The sequence below is a fragment of the Odocoileus virginianus genome, chromosome 24 (genome assembly GCF_023699985.2).
Source record: "Odocoileus virginianus isolate 20LAN1187 ecotype Illinois chromosome 24, Ovbor_1.2, whole genome shotgun sequence".
In the NCBI taxonomy this organism is placed as follows: domain Eukaryota; kingdom Metazoa; phylum Chordata; class Mammalia; order Artiodactyla; family Cervidae; genus Odocoileus; species Odocoileus virginianus.
Genome location: NC_069697.1, coordinates 23,176,058 through 23,199,092, shown reverse-complemented (window position 1 = coordinate 23,199,092; position 23,035 = coordinate 23,176,058). Strand labels below are relative to the sequence as shown.

Here is a 23,035-nt window from a genome sequence, read left to right as displayed (position 1 = left end):
GTAATTCTCTGAAAAATACCGTTGGTAGCTTGATAGGGATTGCATTGAATCTATAGATTGCTTTTGATAGTATACTCACTTTCACTATATTTATTCTTCTGATCCATGAACATGGTATATTTCTCCATCTATTTGTGTCATCTTTGATTTTTTTCATCAGTGTTTTATAGTTTTCTATATATAGATCTTTTGCTTCTTTAGGTAGATTTATTCCTAAGTATTTTATTCTTTTCATTGCAATGGTGAATGGAATTGTTTCCTTAATTTCTCTTTCTGTTTTCTCATTGTTAGTGTATAAGAATGCAAGGGATTTCTGTGTGTTAATTTTATACCCTGCAACTTTACTGTATTCATTAATTAGCTCTAGTAATTTTCTGGTGGAGTCTTTAGGGTTTCTATATAGAGGATCATGTCATTTGCAAAGAGTGAGAGATTTACTTCTTTTCCAATCTGGAGTCCTTTTATTTCTCTTTCTGCTCTGACTGCTGTGGCCAAAACTTCCAAAACTATGTTGAATAGTAGTGGTGAGAGTGGGCATCCTTGTCTTGTTCCTGACTTTAGGGGAAATGCTTTCAATTTTTCACTATTGAGGATAATGTTTGCTGTGGGTGTATCATATATGGCTTTTATTATGTTGAGGTATGTTCCTTTTATGCCTGTTTTCTGGAGGCTTTTTATCATAAATGGATGTTGAATTTTGTCAAAGGCTTTCTCTGCATCTATTGAGATAATCATATGGTTTTCATCTTTCAATTTGTTAATGTGGTATATTATGTTGATTGATTTGTGAACATTGAAGAATCCTTGCATCCCTGGGATAAAGCCCATTTGGTCATGATGCATGATCTTTTTAATATGCTGTTGGATTCTGTTTGCTAGAATTCTGTTAAGGATTTTTGCATCTATGTTCATCAGTGATACTGGCCTGTACTTTTCTCTTTTTGTGGCATCTTTGTCTGGTTTTGGTGTTAAGGTGATGGTGGCCTCATAGAATGAGTTTGGAAGTTTACCTTCCTCTGCAATTTTCTGGAAGAGTATGAGTAAGACAGGTGTTAGCCCTTCTCTAAATTTTTGGTAGAATTCAGCTGTGAAGCCATCTGGTCGTGGGTTTTTGTTGTTGTTGTTGGAACATTTCTGATTACAGCTTTGATTTCTGTGCTTGTGATGGGTCTGTTAAGATTTTCTATTTCTTCCTGGTTCAGTTTTGGAAAGTTACACTTTTCTAAGAATTTATCCATTTCTTCCAAGTTGTCCATTTTATTGGCATATAGTTGCTGATAATAGTCTCTTATGATCCTTCATATTTCTGTGTTGTCTGTTGTGTCATTTCTAATGTTGTTGATTTGATTCCTCTCCCTTAGTTTCTTGATGAGTCTGGCTAATGGTTTGCCTATTTTTTTTTTTTTTTTCTCAAAGAACCAGCTTTCAGCTTTGTTGATCTTTGCTATGGTCTCTTTTGCTTCTTTTGCATTCATTTCTTCCTTAATTTTTGTGATTTCTTTCCTTCTACTAACCCTGGGGTTCTTCATTTCTTCCTTTTCTAGTTGCTTTAGGTGTAGAGTTTGGTTATTTATTTGATTTCTCTCCTGTTTCTTGAGGTAGGCTTGTATTGCTATGAACTTTCCCCTTAGCACTGCTTTTACTGATTCCCATAGGTTTGGGGTTGTTGTGTTTTCATTTTCATTAGTTCCTATGCATATTTTGATTTCTTTTTTTATTTCTTCTCTGATTTGTTGGTTATTCAGAAGTGTGTTGTTTAATGTCCATATGTTTGTATTTTTCGTAGATTTTTTTTCCTGTAGTTGACATATAATCTTACCACATTGTGATCAGAAAAGATGCTTGAGATTGTTTTGATTTTTTTTTTTTAATTTACCAAGGCTAGATTTATGGCCCAGGATGTGATCTATCCTGGAGAAGGTTCCATGTGCACTTGAGAAAAAGGTGAAATTCATTGTTTTAGAGTGAAATGTCCTATGGATATCAATTAGGTCTAACTGGTCCATTGCATCATTTAAAGTTTGTGTTTCCTTGCTAATTTTCTGTTTAGTTGATCTATCCATAGGTGTTAGTGGGGTATTAAAGTCTCCCACTATTATTGTGTTACTGTTAATTTCCCCTTTCATATTTGTTAGCATTTGCTTTACATATTGCAGTTGCTCCTATGTTGGGTGCATATATAATTGTTATATCTTCTTCTTGGATTGATCCTTTGATCATTATGTAGTGTCCTTCTTTGTCTCTTTTCATGGCCTTTATTTCAAAGTCTATTTTATCTGATATGAGTATTCCTACTCCTAATTTCTTTTGTTGTCCATTTGTGTGAAATATCTTTTTCCATCCCTTCACTTTCAGTCTGTATGTGTCCCTAGGTTTGAGGTGGGTCTCTTGTAGACAGCATATATAGGGGTCTTGTTTTTTATCCATTTAACCAGTCTTTGTCTTTTGGTTGGGTCAGTCAACCCATTTACATTTAAGGTAATTATTGGTAAGTATAATCCCATTGCCATTTACTTTGTTGTTTTGGGTTTGCGTTTATAATCCTTTTCTGTATTTCCTGTCTAGAGAAGATCCTTTAGCATTTGTTGGAGAGCTGGTTTGGTGGTGCTGAATTCTCTGAGCTTTTGCTTGTCTGTAAAGCTTTTGATTTCTCCTTTGTGTTCGAATGAGATCCATAAGTTTTTCCCTTTCATCACCTTAAGCTAGGAGTCAGCGAAAGTTACTAAAATCTCAAAAATGGTATCTATAATAGAGAAGAAGTCAAATCCTTCCCCTAAAACAAAAAAACTAGAATTTAGGGTAGGTCTTGGTTCTTTTCACTTCTACTTAATATCTTTTCAGGTGTCTTAGCCAGTGTGATAGGCAGGAAAAAAACAAATTTAAAAACCTTAGAAATAATGAAGGAAACTAAACTTACATACAGATAACATGGTTTTGTATATGTATAATCACATACACACACATATACAAATATGTGCCAGAAACAATAAGTAAAATAAGATCATGAGATAGAAAGAAACTATATAAAATTCAAAGTTATTCCCACATGTTTCCTATGATAAAAATTGAAAAATTTGATAACATTACTTAAAACAGCATCATTAATATATAGTTAACAATAGGTCAATTTATCAAAAAATGAGTGAGACTTCAACAACGAATGCTAATTTACCTGGTGACTTTTGAGAAGAGGCCAATAGGATTTCTAGGTTAAAAGTATGATTTTGCCAAAACCACAAGAGTTCTGTGGTCTCAGCATCTCTTGTTTTAGCATGATCTGAAAAACATGACCACTTGTTGCATAATTTGAGCAATGTCTCTGGTTTCTTCAACACACGTAATTCCCAGGAATTTCACAGATGGAATTAGGCCTTGAATATTACATGAAAACCACTACCTTTAGTTATACAAATAGGAAAGGACATTTCTTTTGAGCATATTCCTCTGAGAAAGTAATTATCATGGTATGTAGTAATTTGACTTTAATGATTATGAACTCTAAATCTTGTCTAATTAGATTATGGCAATATGCTAATAGACTCAACTATCTCTGTGGCAATAGAGTTAATGTACACAGATTTCAACCTATGAAAATTCAAATTGTGCCTGAATGGACTGAGAAATTATTATAAAAGGGAAGGTGCTATTGAAATACATAAGGATTCACCAATTCCTCATGAATTGTTGCTATTCTTAATATTCTTTTTCATATTTTTACCAACTCCCACACTTGCTACAATAGAAATTGAAAGAGGCCAAAGCAGAGTTGCAAGCAAGGCTTGTACTGCAGCATGTGGACAAATATCAAGTACATGTGCTTATTCCCTAAGAAAATTTTCTCGAGTCCTTAAAAGTGATAACAGAGACAGGCCTGAGAGATTGAGCAGGGGGCTATAGCTGAGGTGGTCTGCCCACCTCCTTTCTGGTGCTGGATGCAGGGTTCATGCACAGTTACCCTGCTTTTGCTCCAGGCCCCTCAGGAGTGGCAGTTGGTCTAGGACGTTTTTGGATCGTTGCTTCTATCCTTTTTGTATCTTACTGTCAGTCCCTTATACTTCCTTTGTATTCTGTTGCTGGAGAAGACCCCTTGTCCAGGTGCGAGCACTCTGGCAAAGGGTCCCATGTCCCACCTTATCTCAATATTAAGTACAGCTGAAGCAATCAGAAGCCACACCTTGTTTGACCTTTAATAGTCTCCTCTGCCCATTATTAAGTAGCAAAAGAGAACTGCTTTCATATTTCTCCACATATAACATGAGAATATAGTAGTATGTGGGTTTTTGTATGTATATGAACAGGGTGATTAAGTGAGACAGAGGAGCAGAAAGGAAAAGAAAGAAAAGAGAAGGGAGAAGAAATTTAATGTGAGACTCATCAAAATCCAAAGTAAAATGATACCAGATATGCAAGAATTGCTGGCTGTACACAGGTACACCGATAACCGTTTCTGAATGGCCAGGTATATGCTTGTTGATTTGTAAATGAAGTTTTTAAAAAACCAGGTTGCTCCAATTAGGTCAAATCTTAAATACCGAAAAACTTAGGTAAGAATTTTTACAAGATATATTAATGTGCCACTAATAAAGTTCTGACTTAAGAGCTTTTAACTACAATCTCCTAACTTAATTTCCTTTTCTCAATAAATCATTCAGTGCAATGATTCTCAGCAGGGGTAGGTGGAAGAGAATTGTTTTTCAAAAAGAAAAGAGATTTAGTAAGCACCAAATTCCAACCTTATCATTTCCTTAATCAAAGCATTAATGTTGCACTTCTTGGATTTTGTACTGCTTAATTTACTGATAGAGATAGTTCAGGCAATTTTAAAGGTTCTCTTTAGCAAGACTCCCCAAATTAGGCTTTATTAAACCCAGTAAATTTCCAATGTGGGGACAAAGGTGCCGCACCTTGTTCTTATATAATGTCCATCCCAATTATACATTCAGATATCAAATATCAACTACCACTGTAGTTGAGTTCAGTTGGGTTAGTACTCACTGCAGTGAGGAGAATGTAAACCATGGGAAATCAGAGAGGTGCCTTAGACCTTGGGTGTTAGAAAGGACTTCTTACAGAACTGGGGCCTATGTGAGGTGATCTGGGGGAAGGTTTAGGGAAGACCCTTTTGCTCTGGATTGGTGATTCAAGGGAACATAACTTATGCTGTGACTGAGTGTCTTAACAAACCTTATCTGGAGCAGAAGAGAATAGAGGGAAGCCAAAGCTCTAACAGTAAATGAAGTTGCAATCATGCTTTAGCTAGGAGAGACAGATCTTTAGTGTTTTATGGTTTTGGACTGATCTTATTTTTGTCTGTACTCAAGACTGCCAATATGATGAATTGGTCAAATTTATAGAAGTGACTGTGTGCCCTTCTCTGATGTTGCTGTTTTGTGAGAGTGTTTGTGTCCAACAAGAGCGAGTCATTTCCAAGCTGTGAGCCTAGGCCAGGTCCTAACAGTTCCAAACCCCAGGAGTGTCAGGCCAGTTCCCAGATCACAGGACTGCTTCCCTCTTTCTCACTTGCTAAGTCACTCCAAATAGAGTATTTATGGGTCAGTCGATAGCAGAGCTTGGTAGAATCAAAGTGAACCTTTATACCTAGGAAATATTGATTCACATAGAGAAAGCTCTAGTCACCAGTGATATACACAAGGATTGTGACTTGTTTTTAAAAATTAGATAAGTATATAGGAGGTCCATTCATTTACAGTAATATAGGGAAGAACTTGGTAAGATTCAAAATATCTATCACTTGACATAACGATTGGATGACCACTTGGCTGACAGCTAAAAAAATAACTACTATTTTTGATGTCACTCAGCATTTTATTTGAATGAATAGAAACTGATTAGAGATAGAGATATGATAGGGCTGGAAAGTAGCAGCAGTGAAACAAATCAAGAGACACTCTGGCCGAATCCAGTAGGATCAATATAGAAGGCTGAAGCTGATTCCATCTCAGTGATAACTTTTAGCAGTAAACTAATCGAAGCCATGGGGTAAAACCTGAAACAGAAAAAAATATTGTGAAGAGGTTTTCCAAAAACAATGAAGAGTGTGTTTTCCTTCCTGGGACCCTGCAAGACTAACAATGTCAAATGACACTGATTCAGTGGAATCAAAAAGAGATGAAATTTATATCCCTGGAAGATAAACACCTAATTCCCATCCAGAGGCAATAGGACACGCAGGCTGGGATGGAAATCTAGGTCAGCAAAAAGTTTAGAGAAAACAGAGAGACAACCAATATGGATTAGTTCTTCATGTATACGGTACAAACCAATCCAACCTTCTGATAAGAGACAATTATTCATAATCTCACCCATAGGCTATGCAATATAGAACTTAGAGATGGGTGCCAAGCATTGTCTCAGGCACAGAAAGAGTATAATGTAGTATTTCAAAGGTTCCACATGTCTTTCCTTGTTTATGAACAAATCCATACCTTTTTCTGACTGCATAATATTCTGGGAAAAATTTTTATTGTAATTTTTAATTTTGTTATCTTTAAAATACTTATTTCATAGCATTACTGTGATTTAAATTACATTATATATGTGAATTTATAACACATTCTCTGTCATATATTCAGAATCAATCATATTTGTCACTGATTTTACTAGGCTGTTGAAAGAGAGAATCTAACCAGAAATAGGAAGACTGTACCCTAGACCCTCAATGGATTTCCACATTCCGAGAAATACCCTGAATGATACTCAACACTAACTACATCAAGGAAGCCTCATTATAATGCTAGTTTCTATTTTTGAATATTCTTTAAAAGAAACAAAGACATTTTTGGTAGAAAAAAGCAAACATAAAGAAGTTCCTGGTTTCAGGGAGACCCATATTTTCGTCTTTCCCATGTCAATTCTGCTAAAGATGAATTTTGCCTGTTAGGGGGCCAGTATTTCAAGAGCCACACAGGTGAAATTGGTAAACAAGAAACTGCAGACTTCAGGCAGCCTCAATGTCTCTCTGTGACTCAATATGTAAATCCACAAGGAATTAGAGAATAAAGAGAAGATAACAGGGCTTTTCTCATGACTTCTTCTGCCCCCTAAATATACTCTAATCTGAGAATAGGGAATACAGTGATTCTAGCAAACCCATAACGAAAGTACTCATAGTGTAAACTTACGAAAATAAAAGAGGCAGTCTTCGTAGGACATGGTGGTCTTGGCAGCAGTGGTGGTTGTGGCAGCCGCAGTGGTTCTGGTGGGAGCAGCAGTGGATGTGGCAGCAGCTGTGGATGTGGCAGCAGCTGTGGATGTCGCAGCTGCAGTGGATGTGGTGGGAGCAGCCGTGGATGTCGCAGCCGCAGTGGATGTGGTGGGAGCAGCCGTGGATGTCGCAGCCGCAGTGGATGTGGTGGGAGCAGCCGTGGACGTCGCAGCCGCAGTGGATGTGGTGGGAGCAGCAGTGGATGTGGCAGCAGCCGTGGACGTCGCAGCCGCAGTGGATGTGGTGGGAGCAGCAGTGGACGTCGCAGCCACAGTGGACTCTGTGGCTGCAGCCGAGGTGGCAGGGGGATCAAGAGTGGTTGAATAAGAGGTTGAAATTAGGACACAATGCAGTTAAGACATTTGATTCTTCCTCAGGCAATAAAATTTGTGCTGCCCAAGTTTGGACATGCATTTCTCATTCTGAATTCATCTCTGCAAATGATAGCAATACTGTTACACCATTTCTCTGGCTACCAACTCTGCTTGAGAAGTACTATCTCCTTTCTATGCATGCAGTAAAATCACTTGCCACAGGTTCCTGCGTGAAAGGGGGGGTATATTTGTCTTACATTTGGAGGGCACAAAGATTCCATGTACTACAGTAGTATTTGTGAGAGCCCCTTAGAAATAACGGGAAATATTTGTATTATTCTGATAATAATAAAGCTAAGCAAAGGCTCTGTCACCTACCCTGTATTCAAAGGGAACCTGCCGAGATTGATGAGATTTATTTCCCCCTACAGAGCAAACAGCAAATCAGACCCCCAAACTCTGAGCTAAAACCACCTCAACACCATCTCCATACCCTATCTCAGGCCTCATGTAGGACAGAGAATTTTTTTAAGGTGAACCCCACATGGCACATGTGGCACAGTGTATGAAGTCAAACAAGAGTCAGTGACCTCATGACCAGAGAACCCAAGTCTCCAAGCTGTGGAGGCTGAAAAGAAAGATCTTCAAAATGCCCACATGAGCATGACACACAGCATAGAATGGGCAGGGTGCTGTGGAGAAAGCCCAAGAATGACTAGGAGTTTGGTCCACAGCCTTGGGATTCACTTTAAAGAAGATACACAAACCTCAGCCTGGGAATTAGGCATTGATGCCATTACAAATCTCAAAGCTTAGAGCCCTTCTTTTACTTGACGTCTACATTACACATCCTGTATCCTGCCCTCCCATGTGATCCTCATGCCCTCATTTCTGAATCACTTTCAGGGTGTGCATTCTCTTCTTTCCTTCAGGCCTCTCCTTGAAGCAATGGCCATGTATTCAATCCTTCAAATCAGCATAACCGGAAAGACTTTCATGCACATTCCCAAAATTCTCAGGTCACATCAGACCACCTCTCCCTGTTCTTTTGTTGGAGAAAAATCAATGATTGACCCCCAATTTTTGTAAATCCATGCAAGAGACTTAATATTATCAAATGCTGTATAAAAAATAAGCTGATTCTTATATGTTTCCATGAATTCCCTCCTAGCTCAGTTAGTAAAGAATCCGCCTGCAATGCAGGAATCCGTCTGCAATGCAGGAGACCCCAGTTTGATTCCTGGAACCAGAAGATCTTCTGGAAAAGGAAGTGGAGACCTACTCCAGTATTCTTGCCTGGAAAATGCCATGGACAGAGGAGCCTGGCAGGCTACAGCCCATGGGGTCGCAAAGAGTTGGACATGACTTAGTGACGAAACCATGAATTTTTATATGAGGAACAATACTTTTCCAGGCTTTTTCATAGAATTCTTATAACCCATCTCTCATGGAAGCTCTGATATGAGACTGGGATGGAAAATGGTCACTGCAAGAAGGAGATGAAGTGCAAGTGCAAACTCACCCGGAGAAGAACTAGCAGGAACGGTTACTGTATCCTCTGAAAGAGAAAAGGGAAAAACAGAATGTGCATTGAACACCAGTGTTGGGTGTGGAGAGAATAAGAATATGGACAATGGTGCAGCCTTCCACAGATGAATCACTTTAGCCTTTGGTACACACATTGAGGGGGAAAAGATAATATAAAATACTATATATTATATAGATAGATAATATAAAATCCCACAAAACCATAACATGCGCTCACTTTTGCTTTCCTGAAATAAACCTCTGATTTTACATACTTTAAATAGATTTTACTGACTCTAACCATGAAGCCGGGGTCCAAAGTTAGAACTGAGCAAAGATCTGACTGAATTAGGAAAAGCCAAAGGGTAGAGTCAACTCATTCATGAATCATCTATGAAAATGGTACTGGAACAGGGGAATGAGTAGAGGACAGGAGGGGCCATAATTTTAAGACTCCTCCAAACACACTTCCACACAGCTTGATATACTACTCATCAAAACCTTGTTTTCAGGTAAGAATCTTTACGTACGGCCAGAAACCAGGAAGGTGGAAACTGCCACCAGTGCCAGGAACACCAAAAACTTCATGATGGTCAGTTGTAGAGCAGGCAGCACAGAGGAGAAGTTCAGAATCCAGAGGAAGATAAGACTCCGACTCTAGGATTCCACATCCTGACATTATATAGGCAGAGGGTGCCAATCAGAAGCCACAAGACCAGAATCCAGGTTTGTTCATGCCAGGAATGTCTGTTCTCAGAGAAACCACTGGAGAATCAGCAGCATAGCCAGAGGCTCTTGAAAATCATGACTTCAATCCCCTCATTCTGACGCAGACTTTAATCCAAGAGTTTGCCATGTTAAAGATTTTACAGGCATCAACTTCTCCTCCAGGCTTCCTCTTGGCGCGTGATGTAAACTGACTCCATGATTACCAACCACACACCCAGCCTTCTCGTTTTACTCAAATCTACAGTGCTCTTTTCAGAGACTTTTGAAGCTTACTCAGTCATTGTCTCCTCAAAAAAAGATTGATCAGGATACAATAGGCTGATTGAAGAACCATCCTCTTTAGGGGGGCTGTGCATTCCTCATGCTATCACCTCCCTCCTGCACCTAGAGATCAGGTCAGATGACACACAGAGAGAGCCCAGCATTGATAAGATTTTTCTGAATCTAAATGTGTCTTGTGAAAATTTCAAAGTGAAAGAGAAAGAAAAGAGAAAGCTTAACACTTACTAATGAATCTATTGCGGCAATTCATTCATTCTACAAATATTCATTGAGTGATTTTTTGCTGTTCAGTCGCTCAGTCATGTCCGACTCTTTGCGACCCCATGGACTGCAGCACACCAGGCTTCCCTGTCCTTCACCATCTCCTGGAGTTTGCTCAAACTCATGTCCATTGAGTTGGTGATACCATCCAACCATCTCCTCCTCTGTCATTCCCTTCTCCTCCTGCAATCTTTCCCAGCATCAAGGGTATTTTCCAATAAGTCAGCCTTCTGCATCAGGTGGCCAAAGTACTGGAGTTTCAGTTTCAGCATCAGTCTTTCCAATGAATATTCAGGGTTGATTTTCTTTAGGATGGACTGGTTGGATCTCCTTGCAGTCCAAGGGACTCTCAAGAGTCTTCTCCAACACACAATTTGAAAGCATCAATTCTTCAGGGCTCAGCCTTCTTTATGGTCCACCACCTCCATACATGACTACTGAAAAAACCATAGCTTTGACTATACAGACCTTTATAGGCAAAGTAATGCCTGCACTTTTTAATACACTGTCTAGGTTTGTCTCTGCTTTTCTTCCAAGGAACAAGTGTCTTTTGATTTTATGGCTGCAGTCACCGTCCACAGTGATTTTGAAGCCCAAGAAAATAAAATCTGTCACTATTTCCATAGTTTCCCCATCTATTTGCCATAAAGTGATGGGACTGGATGCTATGAGCTTAGTTTTTTGAATGTTGAGTTTTAAGCCAGCTTTTTCACTCTCCTCTTTCACCTTCATCAAGAAGCTCTTTAGTTACTCTTCTCTTTCTGCCATAAGGGTGGGTCATCTTAGAGAAACAATGAAAATATTGTGCAAAAATTCCATGCTATACATCTTATTGTGCAAATTCATACATAAGAAAGTAAACAGGAAGAGTGGGAGGGAGAAAAGATGGAAAAGGAAAGAAAGAAACATGAAAGAAAGAAATATTTCGTATGTAATGTTACTGGCCTAATAAATAATAATACAGAGAAGAAGAAAGGGAAGAGTTTTTGGAGATGAAAAGGGAGGTTATAATTTTAGATAAAGTAACCCAGAAAGGCTTATTAAAACCACAATGTTAAATTAAAATGAAGTGCAATTAACAACTCAAATTAAATTCATAATGTATCTCCAAAATTTTTACTACTGCCTTTCCCATCACTTAATTATTTTTATAATTTCTGTTATGAAACAAAAAATCGAAGTATATATAAGAATGTAAAATTTACCACATCATCTAATGCAATGAGATAACTGACATTACTACTTGGGTAATTATATATTTGCTAAACACATTTCTGCTCATGTGAAGTCATGCTCTCCATGCCTGCCATTGCACACTCACTATTAGCACCACAAGAAAGCACCTGTTAAGTGAATTGCTCCAGGTTCCCTTTGTAATAGACAAATGTGTATATATACAAATGTATGTATATATGTTTCTTAAAAAGTGATATACCAAATGGCATTATATTCTGGACCATTCTTCCTCATTGTGCAGACAGGCTTACACCTTTGAAATCGAAGTTAGCCATTATAGATCTAGTATATAATTTCTTCCAGTGGCTTCATTATGTCATAACTGACTCTAGCATTCCCTGTGGATGGAAATTGAGGTCATTCCTAGTTATTTGCTACTATTAATTATGAAGCCAATGATATGCTTTTTAAGTGATATTTACCAAATTTTTTGTATCAGTGGTCTAGATTGCCAGAGGTTTTGAATAAATCATATGTATATTTTTGTTAAACTATACAAAATTGATTTCCCAAAAGACTCTAAAAATTAGTATTAACAGAAACAAAAATAGGAGCACATTTTTCCAACCTTCTTGCCAGCAGTAAATTTACCTCAGTTTAATCTTGCCAACTTGATACGTCAAAAGCAGTGTTTATTATACTCATTTGCATTTCCTGGATGACTATAAATAAAGCATATTCCATATATTTATTGACCAGTTAAATTTCCTCTTCTGTGATTTACCTATTCAAATCTTAAACCTATTCTGTTTTGTTTTCCTGTCATTTTAAGAACTTATGGTACATAACAAATTTTAACATTCTTTACCTTTTATACAAATCACAGTTTTCCAATCTAACCCACATGTTTTAATTTTATTCACAATAAATATTGGAGGTTTTAAATTCAAGTAGTTCTTTCATCTTAATCCAATCTGTATAATAAGCAATTTAAAAAATCTATGACTGGGACATCTTAAATTTGTGACCTTTTAACATTCCTTCATGCAAATGTTGCATCTCTTTCTAATCTCTGGATTTCCCCACTGATTACAAACCTGGCCCCAGTCACCTATGTGTGCACTCAGATTTGGATCATTTAATAAGGGAGCAAAATACTGAGAGGAAACCAGAAAAGAAGTCTCAGTATGGCTGGAGTTCTTATAGAGGAGCATCAGGGACTTGGTCCAATTCAGACTGCTCACCGATTGCCATATACCACACAGAAGTTGCAGGATTCTGCAGCAGTGATGGACTGGGATGGGCAATGACAGAGCTGTTTCCAATAAACCAGCACTAACCAGACACAGACTAGCAAGGGGATAGGATACAAGTTAATAACAGAGAAGAGAGGTGAAGAGACGCCTTGGGGTGATGTGAAGCCCAGGAGGATTTGATGTTAAGATAAAAGGTCAGATCACCTTCTATTCTTCCATCAGAGGAGCTGAGAAGCACACAGGACTGCACAATGACTGTCCAATGTAAGAAACCTGAATGCGTGCACTAAGCATGGCGTGCAGACACAGCACATTTCTTCTGCTCATCAGTAGATAATGTCTATCGTCTTTGTCTATCGTCTTCCATTATCACTGTTCATCTCGACTTAAATAGCACCTCTTCATGGAAGTCTCTAATGGCTTTCAAACTAAAGGAATCCTCAACTTGTGTGCAGATAACTTGATTCTATATTCATCACAATATTTATCACTCTGATATTTTCTTGTCTTACTGTTTCTTCAATCACAGATTCTCTGGTTTTCTGTCCCTGCCAAGTAAACAAGCTTGAAGAGAAAAAAAAAAGTTGTCAACTCTATCAAGATCTAGAAGAATGCCACTGGATAGGCTCTTGATAAATGTGAGTTAACTAGAATGAATGATGGAATGAGTGAACAAATGAATGAAATAATGAGTGAAAAACAAATCATATAATACACATAACACAAAAGGGAGGTCTTTAAGGAAGGTATTAGGAGGAAGTATAATGTGAAAACAAAAGGTTAAGTAGCTTGTGGGGGAGACCTTGGAAGAGACCCTCAGGCTGTGAATGTGAGTTAAGATATGAAATAAACAACAAAAAAGATTAGAGAGGAATCCCATGAACAGAATTAACTATGGAAGAATTCCAATGGTGTTTATGTACAAAGATTCTTTATTGTCTCAAAATTATATAGTCACAAAAATATGGATAATACAGGGTTACAAAAAAAACCAGCATGCAGTTACACATGAAGATAGGAATTCTACACACAAGTGAAGCATAGTCACTACTCAGCTGGACCGGAAAAACCTCAAAATAGTTCCTGTACTGAAAATTCAGGAAAGATCTTTCCAAACCTTCCCCGGGTTCGTTATTCAACTGTCAGGAAAGATTTCTCCTAAGCAAATTCTCTCCACTATTTAGTTTCTGTAATTAAGGAGAAGAAATTCCAAACAGTTACCTAATTTTCATTCTTTTCCCAGTCTAGGCTCATTGCACTCAACTGGTTTATATCAATTCCCTATAAGTGCCACTCCTGTTCCCATAAATTTTAAATGGATGCTCCATGCTGAAAAATACAGAAAACCAAAACATGCTCTTCCATGAACCAAAACAATCAGAAGAAATATTATACTAGTTTTATCACTTTACTTTTTTTCTCTATTTCTCTAAGGATACTCCACTGTTTCGTCTTCATTTATTATCTTTTGTATTCTTTTTCTGAATCTCTCTTCCAGAATCTCCTGTTATCACTTTATTTTTTTTCTCTGGGAATACTCCACTGTTTCGTCTTCATTTATTATCTTGTATATTCTTTTTCTGAGTATCTTTTCCAGAATCTTGTGTTACCACTTTATTTTATTTTTCTCCATTTCTCTAGGTATATGCCACTGTTTCTTCTTCATTTATTATCTTTTGGAATTCTTTTTCTGAGTATCTTTTCCAGAAGGTCTTTCTCCAAGTCTCTCTATCTCTCTGGAAGTCTTTGTCACACATAGTTTGTCTATAGCTCCCATCATCCTTTACCTTCATCCAAACTTTACTAACAAAGTGCCTTTATTTTATTTATTTAGGTAAATTTTACAGGTTGTGCAATGTTCTCCAGCTTCCCAAACACCCGTACTGATCATATGAAAATAAATACACACTGAGACTGTCCTCCCTGACACCTTGGGGAAACATCCTTCTGAATACTGTGTGTGGCTTACCCTGGAATACTTATGTAAGCACCCATTTTCTTCGTCCTCAGTCCCCTCAATCCTCACACTTCCTCTTTTAGTCTTTGACCATCACATTACCCTCCTGGACATCTGAAAACACTTCCACTACAAGAGTGTCCTTCCTGACACCTGAGGGCAGTATGGTTCTGAATGTGGTACCAAACAGGCCTTGGAATACCTTCAGTCTTCCTCCTTCTGGCTCAGCTCCCTTTGAAAGTGAAAAGTGAGAGTGAAAGTCACTCAGTCGTGTCCTACTCTCTGCAACCCCATGGACTGTACAGTTCATGGAATTCTCAGCTCCCTTTATCCCAAAACATAGCTTAGTCTTCCATCATCATACTTGCTGGAATTTACTTTGCACACAATCAAGTATTAACTAAAAAACCTGATCAAGTTTTTGGACATTCTGGTAATTTTTATCTGGAATTACTGTTAAATTATTCAGCACTGCTGTCAGAAAAACTGGTTACAGATTTGAAGAGAGGAACAGATAGATTTCTGGGTTGAGAGTAATGCATTATGAAACTTTAAAATCATCAGTTTTTGAAAAAAATATTGCAGTATATATGATTTGCAATGTTATGTTACTTTCAGGTATGCAACATAGTAATTCAAAAATTCTATACATTATTTTGCTCAATTTATAGTTATAAAATATCGGCTATGTTCCCCATGCAATACAATATATGGTTATCCTTATTTTATGCTCATTAGATTATAGCTTTCAATGCCTCACTTCTATATTGCCCCTCCCCACTTCTGTTCCCCAGCTGGTAATCAATAGTTGGTTCTCTATATCTGTAAGTCTGATTCTTTTTTGTATAATCACTACTTCTTTCACTTTTTTGTTTCCATGTATCAATGATAACATTCATTATTTGTCTTTCTTACTTCACTAGGCATAATACCCTCCAGAACCATCTATGTTGTTGCACATTACGAAATTTCATTCTTTTTCTAAGACTTTGTCATATTCCATTATATATAATACATGTAATATCTTCTTCATACATTTATCTGTTGATGAACACTTAGGTTGCTTCCATATGTCGGCTGTTGTAAATAATGCTACTATAAACAGCAGTGTGCTTACAGCTCTCTGAGCTAGTGTTTTAGTTTTCTTCAGACAAATATCATGAGAGGAATTGCTGGATCATATAGTAGTTCTATATCTAATTTTTCTGAGGAAACTTCATACTGTTCCCCAGATAACTATACTAATTTATGTTCCCACCGACTGTGCACAAGAGTTCCCTTTTCCCCACATCTCTCTCCAACACTTGTTATGTATTGTCATTGCGATAATAGCCATCCTAAAAGATGGCTCATTGTGGTTTTGATTCTCATTTCTGGGATGGTTACAGACTTAAGAATCCTTTCATGTGCCTATCGGGCATCTGTATTGTTTTTTTGGAAAAATGTCTATTTATGTCTTCTATTCATTTTGCAATTTGGTTGTTTCTTTGATATTCAGGTGTGTGAGCTTCTTACACACTTGGGATGTTAAACTCTTATTGGGCATTTCATTTGCAAATATTTTCTATCATTTTTTGGTTGTTTTGCATTCCTTCAGTGGTTTAATTCACTCTGCAAAAGCTTTTAAGTTTATATAGGCCCAATTTGTTTGTTTTTATTTCCTTTGCCTTAGGAGAGGGATCCAAAAAAAGTATTGCTACAGTTTATGTCAATGAGTGTTCTGCTTGTTTTCTTCTAGGAGTTTTGTGTTTTCTGGCCTTACCTCTAGGTCTTTAATTAATTTTGAGTTTACCTTTTATTTATTTATGTACTGGCCATGCCAAGTGACATGTGGTATCTTAATTTTCCTATCATAGATTGAACCATGGAGTACAAAGTCTTAACCACTGGACCGCCAGGGGACTCCCTTGAGTTTGCCATTTTATAGGTTGTGGGGAAATGTTCTAATTTCATTCTTCTCCATCCAACTGGCCAGTTCCCCCAGAACCAGTTATAGAAGAGATTGTCTTCTCCCTGTTGTGTATTCTTGCCTCCTTTGACAAATAAACATTGGTCACAAGTGTATGAATTGATTTCTGGGCAATCTGTTCTGTTGTATTGGTCTCTGTGTCTGTTCTTCTATCAGTATCATACCATAACTGTAGCTATTTAATATAGTCTGAAGTCAAGGAACATAACTTCAGCTCTACTCTAACTTCTCAAGATTCTTTTGGCTATTTGGGCTCTTTGCAATTTCTATCCAAATTTTAAAAATATTTGTTCTATTTCTGAGAAAAACACCATTTGTATTTTGATAGGGATCACATTGAATCTATAGGCTGCCCTGGGTAGTATGGTCATTTTAACAATATTAATTTTTCCAATCCATGATCGTGCTATGTCTTCCCACACATTTTTGTCATTTTCAATTCTTTCATCAGTGTTTTATGCTTTTTCCAAGTCCATGTTGTTTAACTCCTTAGGTCGGCTTATTCATAGTATTTTATCCTTTTTGAGACAATTTTAAATGAGATTGTTTCCTTAATTCCTCTTTCTTACAGTTCATTGTTAGTATATGAAAACACAGAGATTTCTGTATATGAATATTCTATTCTGCAACTATACTGAATTGATTGATGCAGTCTTGTATTTTTCCAGTGGTGTCTTTAAGAATATCATGTCACCTGCAAACAATGATAGTTTTACTTTCTCCTTTTCAATTTGGGTTTCATTTATAAATGGATCTGGAGGGCATTATGTTTAGTGAAATCAGCAAGACAGAGAAAGCCAAATACTGTGTTATCACTTTCATGTGCAACCTAAAAATGAAAAAATTAGTCATTTTACAAAAAGGAATCAGACTCCCACATAAAGAGAACAAATCATAGGTTAAGAGTTCAGAGATGGAAGTGAGGTGGGGCAATACTGGAACAGGGAATTAGGAGGTTTAAACTACTAATTAAAAAATAGTTAAACTAAAAGATATATTGTGTACATCATGGGGAATAAGGCCAATGTTTTATAACTACAAATGGAGTGTAACTTATAAAAATTTGAATTCACTATGTGCTACATCTGAAAGTAACATCAGTTAAGTTCAGTTGTCACTCAGTTGTCTCCAACTCTTTGCAACTCATTGACTGCAGCACACCAGGCCTCCCTGTCCATCACCAGCTCCCGAAGTTTGCTCAAACTCATGTCCATCGAGTCAGTGAATGCCATCCAACCATCTCATCCTCTGTTGTCCCCTTCTCCTCCTGCTCCCAATCCCTCCCAGCATCAGGGTCTTTTCCAATGAGTCAACTCTTTGCATGAGGTGGCCAAAGTATTGGAATTTCAGCTTCAGCATCAGTCCTTCCGATGAACACCCAGGACTGATCTCCTTTAGGATGGACTGGTTGGATATCCCTGCAGTCCATGGGACTCTCAAGAGTCTTCTCCAACACCACAGTTCAAAAGCATCAATTCCTCAGCACTCAGCTTTCTTCACAGTCCAACTCTCACATCCATACATGACCACTGGAAAAACCATAGCCTTGTCTAGATGGACCTTTGTTGACAAAGTGATGTCTCTGCTTTTTAATATGCTGTCTAGATTGGTCATAACTTTCCTTCCAAGGAGTAAGCATCTTTGAGTTTCATGGCTTCAATCACCATCTGCAGTGATTTTGGAGCCCAAAAAAATAAAGTCTGACACTGCTTCCACTGTTTCCCCATCTATTATAGTGCTGAATAATTCAAGAGTAATTCCAAATAAAATTTACTACAATATACAAGTACTTGTTCAGGTTTTTTTTATAAATCCTTAACAGTATGCAAAGTAAACATCCCTCAAGCATCATGGTAAAAGACTAAGGCAAGCTTTCGTGGAGAGGGTGGTGAGCAGGAAGGAGGAGAAACGCAGGTATTGTAAGCTTCTGCTTAGCACCATATTCTGGAGAAAGAAATGGTAACCAACTCCAGTGTTCTTGCCTGGGAAATCCCATGGCGGGAGGAGCCTGGCGACTACAGTCCCTGGGGTTGTAAAGAGTCGGACACAACTGAGCACAAGCACCTAGCACCATATTCAGAACAATACTGCCCTCAGGTGTCAGGAGCGACACACTTCTAATAGAAGTGTCTTCAGATGTCCTGGAGTGTAATGCGACACTCAGTGATTGAGAGAGTAAGTGTGAGGGTTGAGGGGGCTGAGGACAAGGAAAAAGTCTTAAAAAGTCATCTAAATATTCCAGGGTAAACCTGACACATTTTCTGAAAGGTATTTCCCAAGGTGTCAACGAGGACTGTTTTGGTGTGTAATTATTTTCAGATTTGTAGGAAAGGAGTTTGGGAAGGCTGAGAATGTTGCACAGCCTGTAAGACTTATGTAAATATAATAAATGCAATTTGTGGATGAGGGCGAAGGATGATGACAGCTATAGATAAACTTAGTATGACAAAGACATGCAAAGAGACAGAGAGACTTGCAAAAAGAAATAGGGAGAAATTTTGGAAAAGATGTCCAGAAAAATAAGAATACCAAAGACAATAAAGGAAGAAGAAACAGTGGAGTATTCCCAGAAAGAAAGAGAAAAAAGGTAAAAGTGATAACAATGGCAAAAACACACTTCTGATTGCTTACCTTCATGAAAGGGTATTTCTGGGTTTTGCAGCATGGAGCAGTCATGAGAAAAGAAAGAGAATTAGGGAAAGAATTAGAAGCTTTTCCCCATAAATAGGAAATTTCAATGGTGGAGAAAATTTGTACTTTGGGGAGATCTTTTCTGATAGCAACATAACGAACCAGCACACAGGGAAGCTTTGGAAGGAACTTCCTTAATTTTCAGTACAGGAAGTATTGTGAGTTTTATCAGATACAGCTGAGTGATGACTACGGCTCACTGGTGTGGGGTACGCCTATCTTCATCTGTAGGTGCATGCTGTTTTTTTGTGTGTGTCCCTCTTTTTATTCAGGTTTACATGATTTTGGAATTTGGAGATAATAAAGAAACTTTTTTCCTAAACACCACTGGAATTCTTTCATAGTTAATTCTGTTCATGGGATTCCTGTCTTTCTAGTTCTTCTGTATCTATTTTACATCATAGCTCACAATCATAGCCTGTGGTTCAGCTTTTCAAGATTTCATTCACATGCTGCTGCATCCTTACTTTTCACAGTATCTTCCCTCTCTCAAACTCCTCCCCTTTGTGGAATGCTTAATATTTGTATTATATTTATTCAATCATTCATTCCTCCTCCTAATCAACTCACATTTATAGTCTCCCAAATACTTGGCCTTCTTCTAGGTCTTGTGAAATAGAATGCAACTAAGTAAGCTTTTTTTCTCTTAGAGCTTATTTATTTGAAGGGACACAGAAAACCAGGGAAACAAAGGGCAAAGAAACAATGAGACAAGAAAATATCAGGGAGTGATATTGTGATGAAAACTGAATCAAGTTATCTGCTCACAAGTTGAGGGTTACTTTAATTTGGAAGCCATTGGAGACGTCCATGGAGAGATGATACTTAAGTTATTGGTAACTAGTAGGAAAGTGCTGTGTCTGGTGCATGCATTCAGATTTCTAATGCTGGACAGTCACTGTGCAGCCCTGTGTGTTCCTCATCTCCTCTGATGGAATAATAGGATGAGAGCTGATCTGTGATCCTAACACAAACCTAACCAGGCTTTACATTACTCTGGACTTCTTTTCACCTCTTCTCTGTTATAAACTCTGTATATGATCCCCTTGTTTATGTGTCTTCTTAATGCTGGCTTATTGGAAATTTAGCCAGGTGTCCATGCCCATCCCTGTCCTTGAGTGCTGCATAATCTTCCAATTTCTGTGTGGTGTATGGCAAGTGGTAGATATCTGAATTGAGACTATGTCTGTGACATTCCATTCTGAGACCTCTTGTCAAGCTGAGGCTTCTTTCCTGGTTTCCTCTCAGGGTCTGACTCCCTTGATAAATGCTCCAAAAGAGAGTGTGCACTGTGACTGGGGCTAGGTTTGTGTCATTGGTTAAATTCAGAGATTAGAAAGAGATGTGACCCTTACATGAATTAATATTAAAGTATCACAAATTTAAGATGTCCCAACTACATATTTGAAAACTTGTTTAATATAGAAATTATGCAAAAATGATAGGACTACTTGAATTTAAATATTTGAATAGGTAAATCACAGAAGAGGAAATTCAGCTGATAATAAATATATACAATATGCTCATATTTACTGTAATCCAGGATATGCAAATGACCATACCAAATACTGCTTCTGACATGATCAGATTCGGAAAATTAAAGTAGGAAAATTCACTGCTGGCAAAATGGTTGGAAAAATGTGCTCTTATTTTCTGTTTCTGTTAACTCTAATTTTTAGATTCTTTTGGGTATCATCTAATAAAAATATATATGATTTATTAAAAAAAAAACCTCTGGCAATCTAGAGCATGGATATAAAATATTTAGTAAATAAGGGTACATGAAAAAACTTATCAGTGGCTTCATGACTGGTAGCACTAAAAAACCAGAAAATGATCTCAATTTCCATCAACAAGGAATGATAGAGTCAATTAGGACTTTTTTTTTGGGGGGGGGCTTCAATAAAAATTTTAATGTGTTCATTTCACCTGTTTCTTTTTACTTTTTTCACGTGGTTACTAGATTATTTTATTTTATTTTCCATTTATTTTTATTAGTTGGAGGCTAATTACTTTACATCATTGCAGTGGTTTTTGTCATACATTGAAATGAATTAGCCATGGATTTACATGTATTCCCCATCCCGATCCCCCCTCCCTCCTCCCTCTCCACCCAATTCCTCTGGGTCTTCCCAGTGCACCAGGCCCGAGCACTTGTCTCACGCATCCAACCTGGGCTAGTGATCTGTTTCACCCTAGATAATATACATGTTTCAATGCTGTTCTCTTGAAACGTCCCACCCCCGCCTTCTCCCACAGAGCCCACAAGTCTGTTCTGTACATCTGAGTCTCTTTTTCTGTTTTGGATATAGGGTTATTGTTACCATCTTTCTAAATTCCATATATATGTGTTAGTATACTGTAATGGTCTTTATCTTTCTGGCTTACTTCACTCTGTATAATGGGCTCCAGTTTCATCCATCTCATTAGAACTGATTCAAATGAATTCTTTTTAATGGCTGAGTAATATTCCATGGTATATACGTCCCACAGCTTCCTCATCCATTCGTCTGCTGATGGGCATCTAGGTTGCTTCCATGTTCTGGCTATTATAAACAGTGCTGCGATGAACATTGGGGTGCACGTGTCTCTTTCAGATCTGGTTTCCTTGGTGTGTATGCCCAGAAGTGGGATTGCTGGGTCATATGGCAGTTCTATTTCCAGCTTTTTAAGAAATCTCCACACTGTTTTCCATAGTGGCTGTACTAATTTGCATTCCCACCAACAGTGTAAGAGGGTTCCCTTTTCTCCACACCCTCTCCAGCATTTATTGCTTGTAGACTTTTGGATAGTAGTCATCCTGACTGGCGTGTAATGGTACCTCATTGTGGTTTTGATTTGCATTTCTCTGATAATGAGTGATGTTGAGCATCTTTTCATGTGTTTTTTAGCCATCTGTATGTCTTCCTTGGAGAAATGTCTGTTTAGTTCTTTGGCCCATTTTTTGATTGGGTCATTTATTTTTCTAGAGTTGAGCTGCAGGAGTTGCTTGTATATTTTTGAGATTAATCCTTTGTCTGTTGCTTTGTTAGCTATTATTTTCTCCCAATCTGAGGGCTGTCTTTTCACCTTGCTTATAGTTTCCTTTGTTGTGCAAAAGCTTTTAAGTTTCATTAGGTCCCATTTGTTTATTTTTGCTTTTGTTTCTAAAATTCTGGGATGTGGGTCATAGAGGATCCTGCTGTGATTTATGTCAGAGAGTGTTTTGCCTATGTTCTCCTCTAGGAGTTTTATAGTTTCTGGTCTTACATTTAGATCTTCAATCCATTTTGAGTTTATTTTTGTGTATGGTGTTAGAAAGTGTTCTAGTTTCATTCTTTTACAAGTGGTTGACCAGTTTTCCCAGCACCACTTGTTAAAGAGGTTGTCTTTTTTCCATTGTATATCCTTGCCTCCTTTGTCGAAGATAAGGTGACCATAGGTTCGTGGATTTATCTCTGGGCTTTCTATTCTGTTCCATTGATCTATATTTCTGTCTTTGTGCCAGTACCATACTGTCTTGATGACTGTGGCTTTGTAGTATAGTCTGAAGTCAGGCAGGTTGATTCCTCCAGTTCCATTCTTCTTTCTCAAGGTTACTTTGGCTATTTGAGGTTTTTTGTATTTCCATACAAATTGTGAAATTATTTGTTCTAGTTCTGTGAAAAA

The 23,035-nt window shown here is 37.7% G+C and overlaps 1 protein-coding gene across 2 annotated transcripts; it reads right to left on the bottom strand.

Moving 5' to 3' along the window:
• Positions 1-5,805: 5,805 nt before the first annotated feature.
• MUCL1 (mucin like 1) lies at positions 5,806-21,499 on the bottom strand. Of its 2 annotated transcripts, none has more exons than XM_020916267.2 (4): positions 19,328-21,499; positions 9,062-9,097; positions 7,143-7,511; positions 5,806-6,007 (listed from the first exon to the last, which is right to left on the bottom strand). In XM_020916267.2, the coding sequence occupies exons 1-4, from the start codon at positions 19,359-19,361 to the stop codon at positions 5,973-5,975; spliced, it is 474 nt and encodes a 157-aa protein (XP_020771926.2). In that variant the 5' UTR covers positions 19,362-21,499; the 3' UTR covers positions 5,806-5,972. The 2 variants fall into 2 exon arrangements, with proteins under 2 accessions (XP_020771926.2, XP_020771917.2); XM_020916258.2 differs by lacking the exon at positions 19,328-21,499 and adding an exon at positions 9,597-19,319.
• Positions 21,500-23,035: the final 1,536 nt, after the last annotated feature.

Coding starts and splice junctions, on each gene's coding strand:
- MUCL1 (XM_020916258.2), bottom strand. CDS start 9,654: ATGAAGTTTTTGGTGTTCCTGGCACTGGTGGCAGTTTCCACCTTCCTG. Junction 9,098..9,596: donor CACCTTCCTGGTTTCTGGCC/GTACGTAAAGAT, acceptor TTTCTCTTTCAG/AGGATACAGTAACCGTTCCT. Junction 7,512..9,061: donor TCCTGCTAGTTCTTCTCCGG/GTGAGTTTGCAC, acceptor CCTCGGCTGCAG/CCACAGAGTCCACTGTGGCT.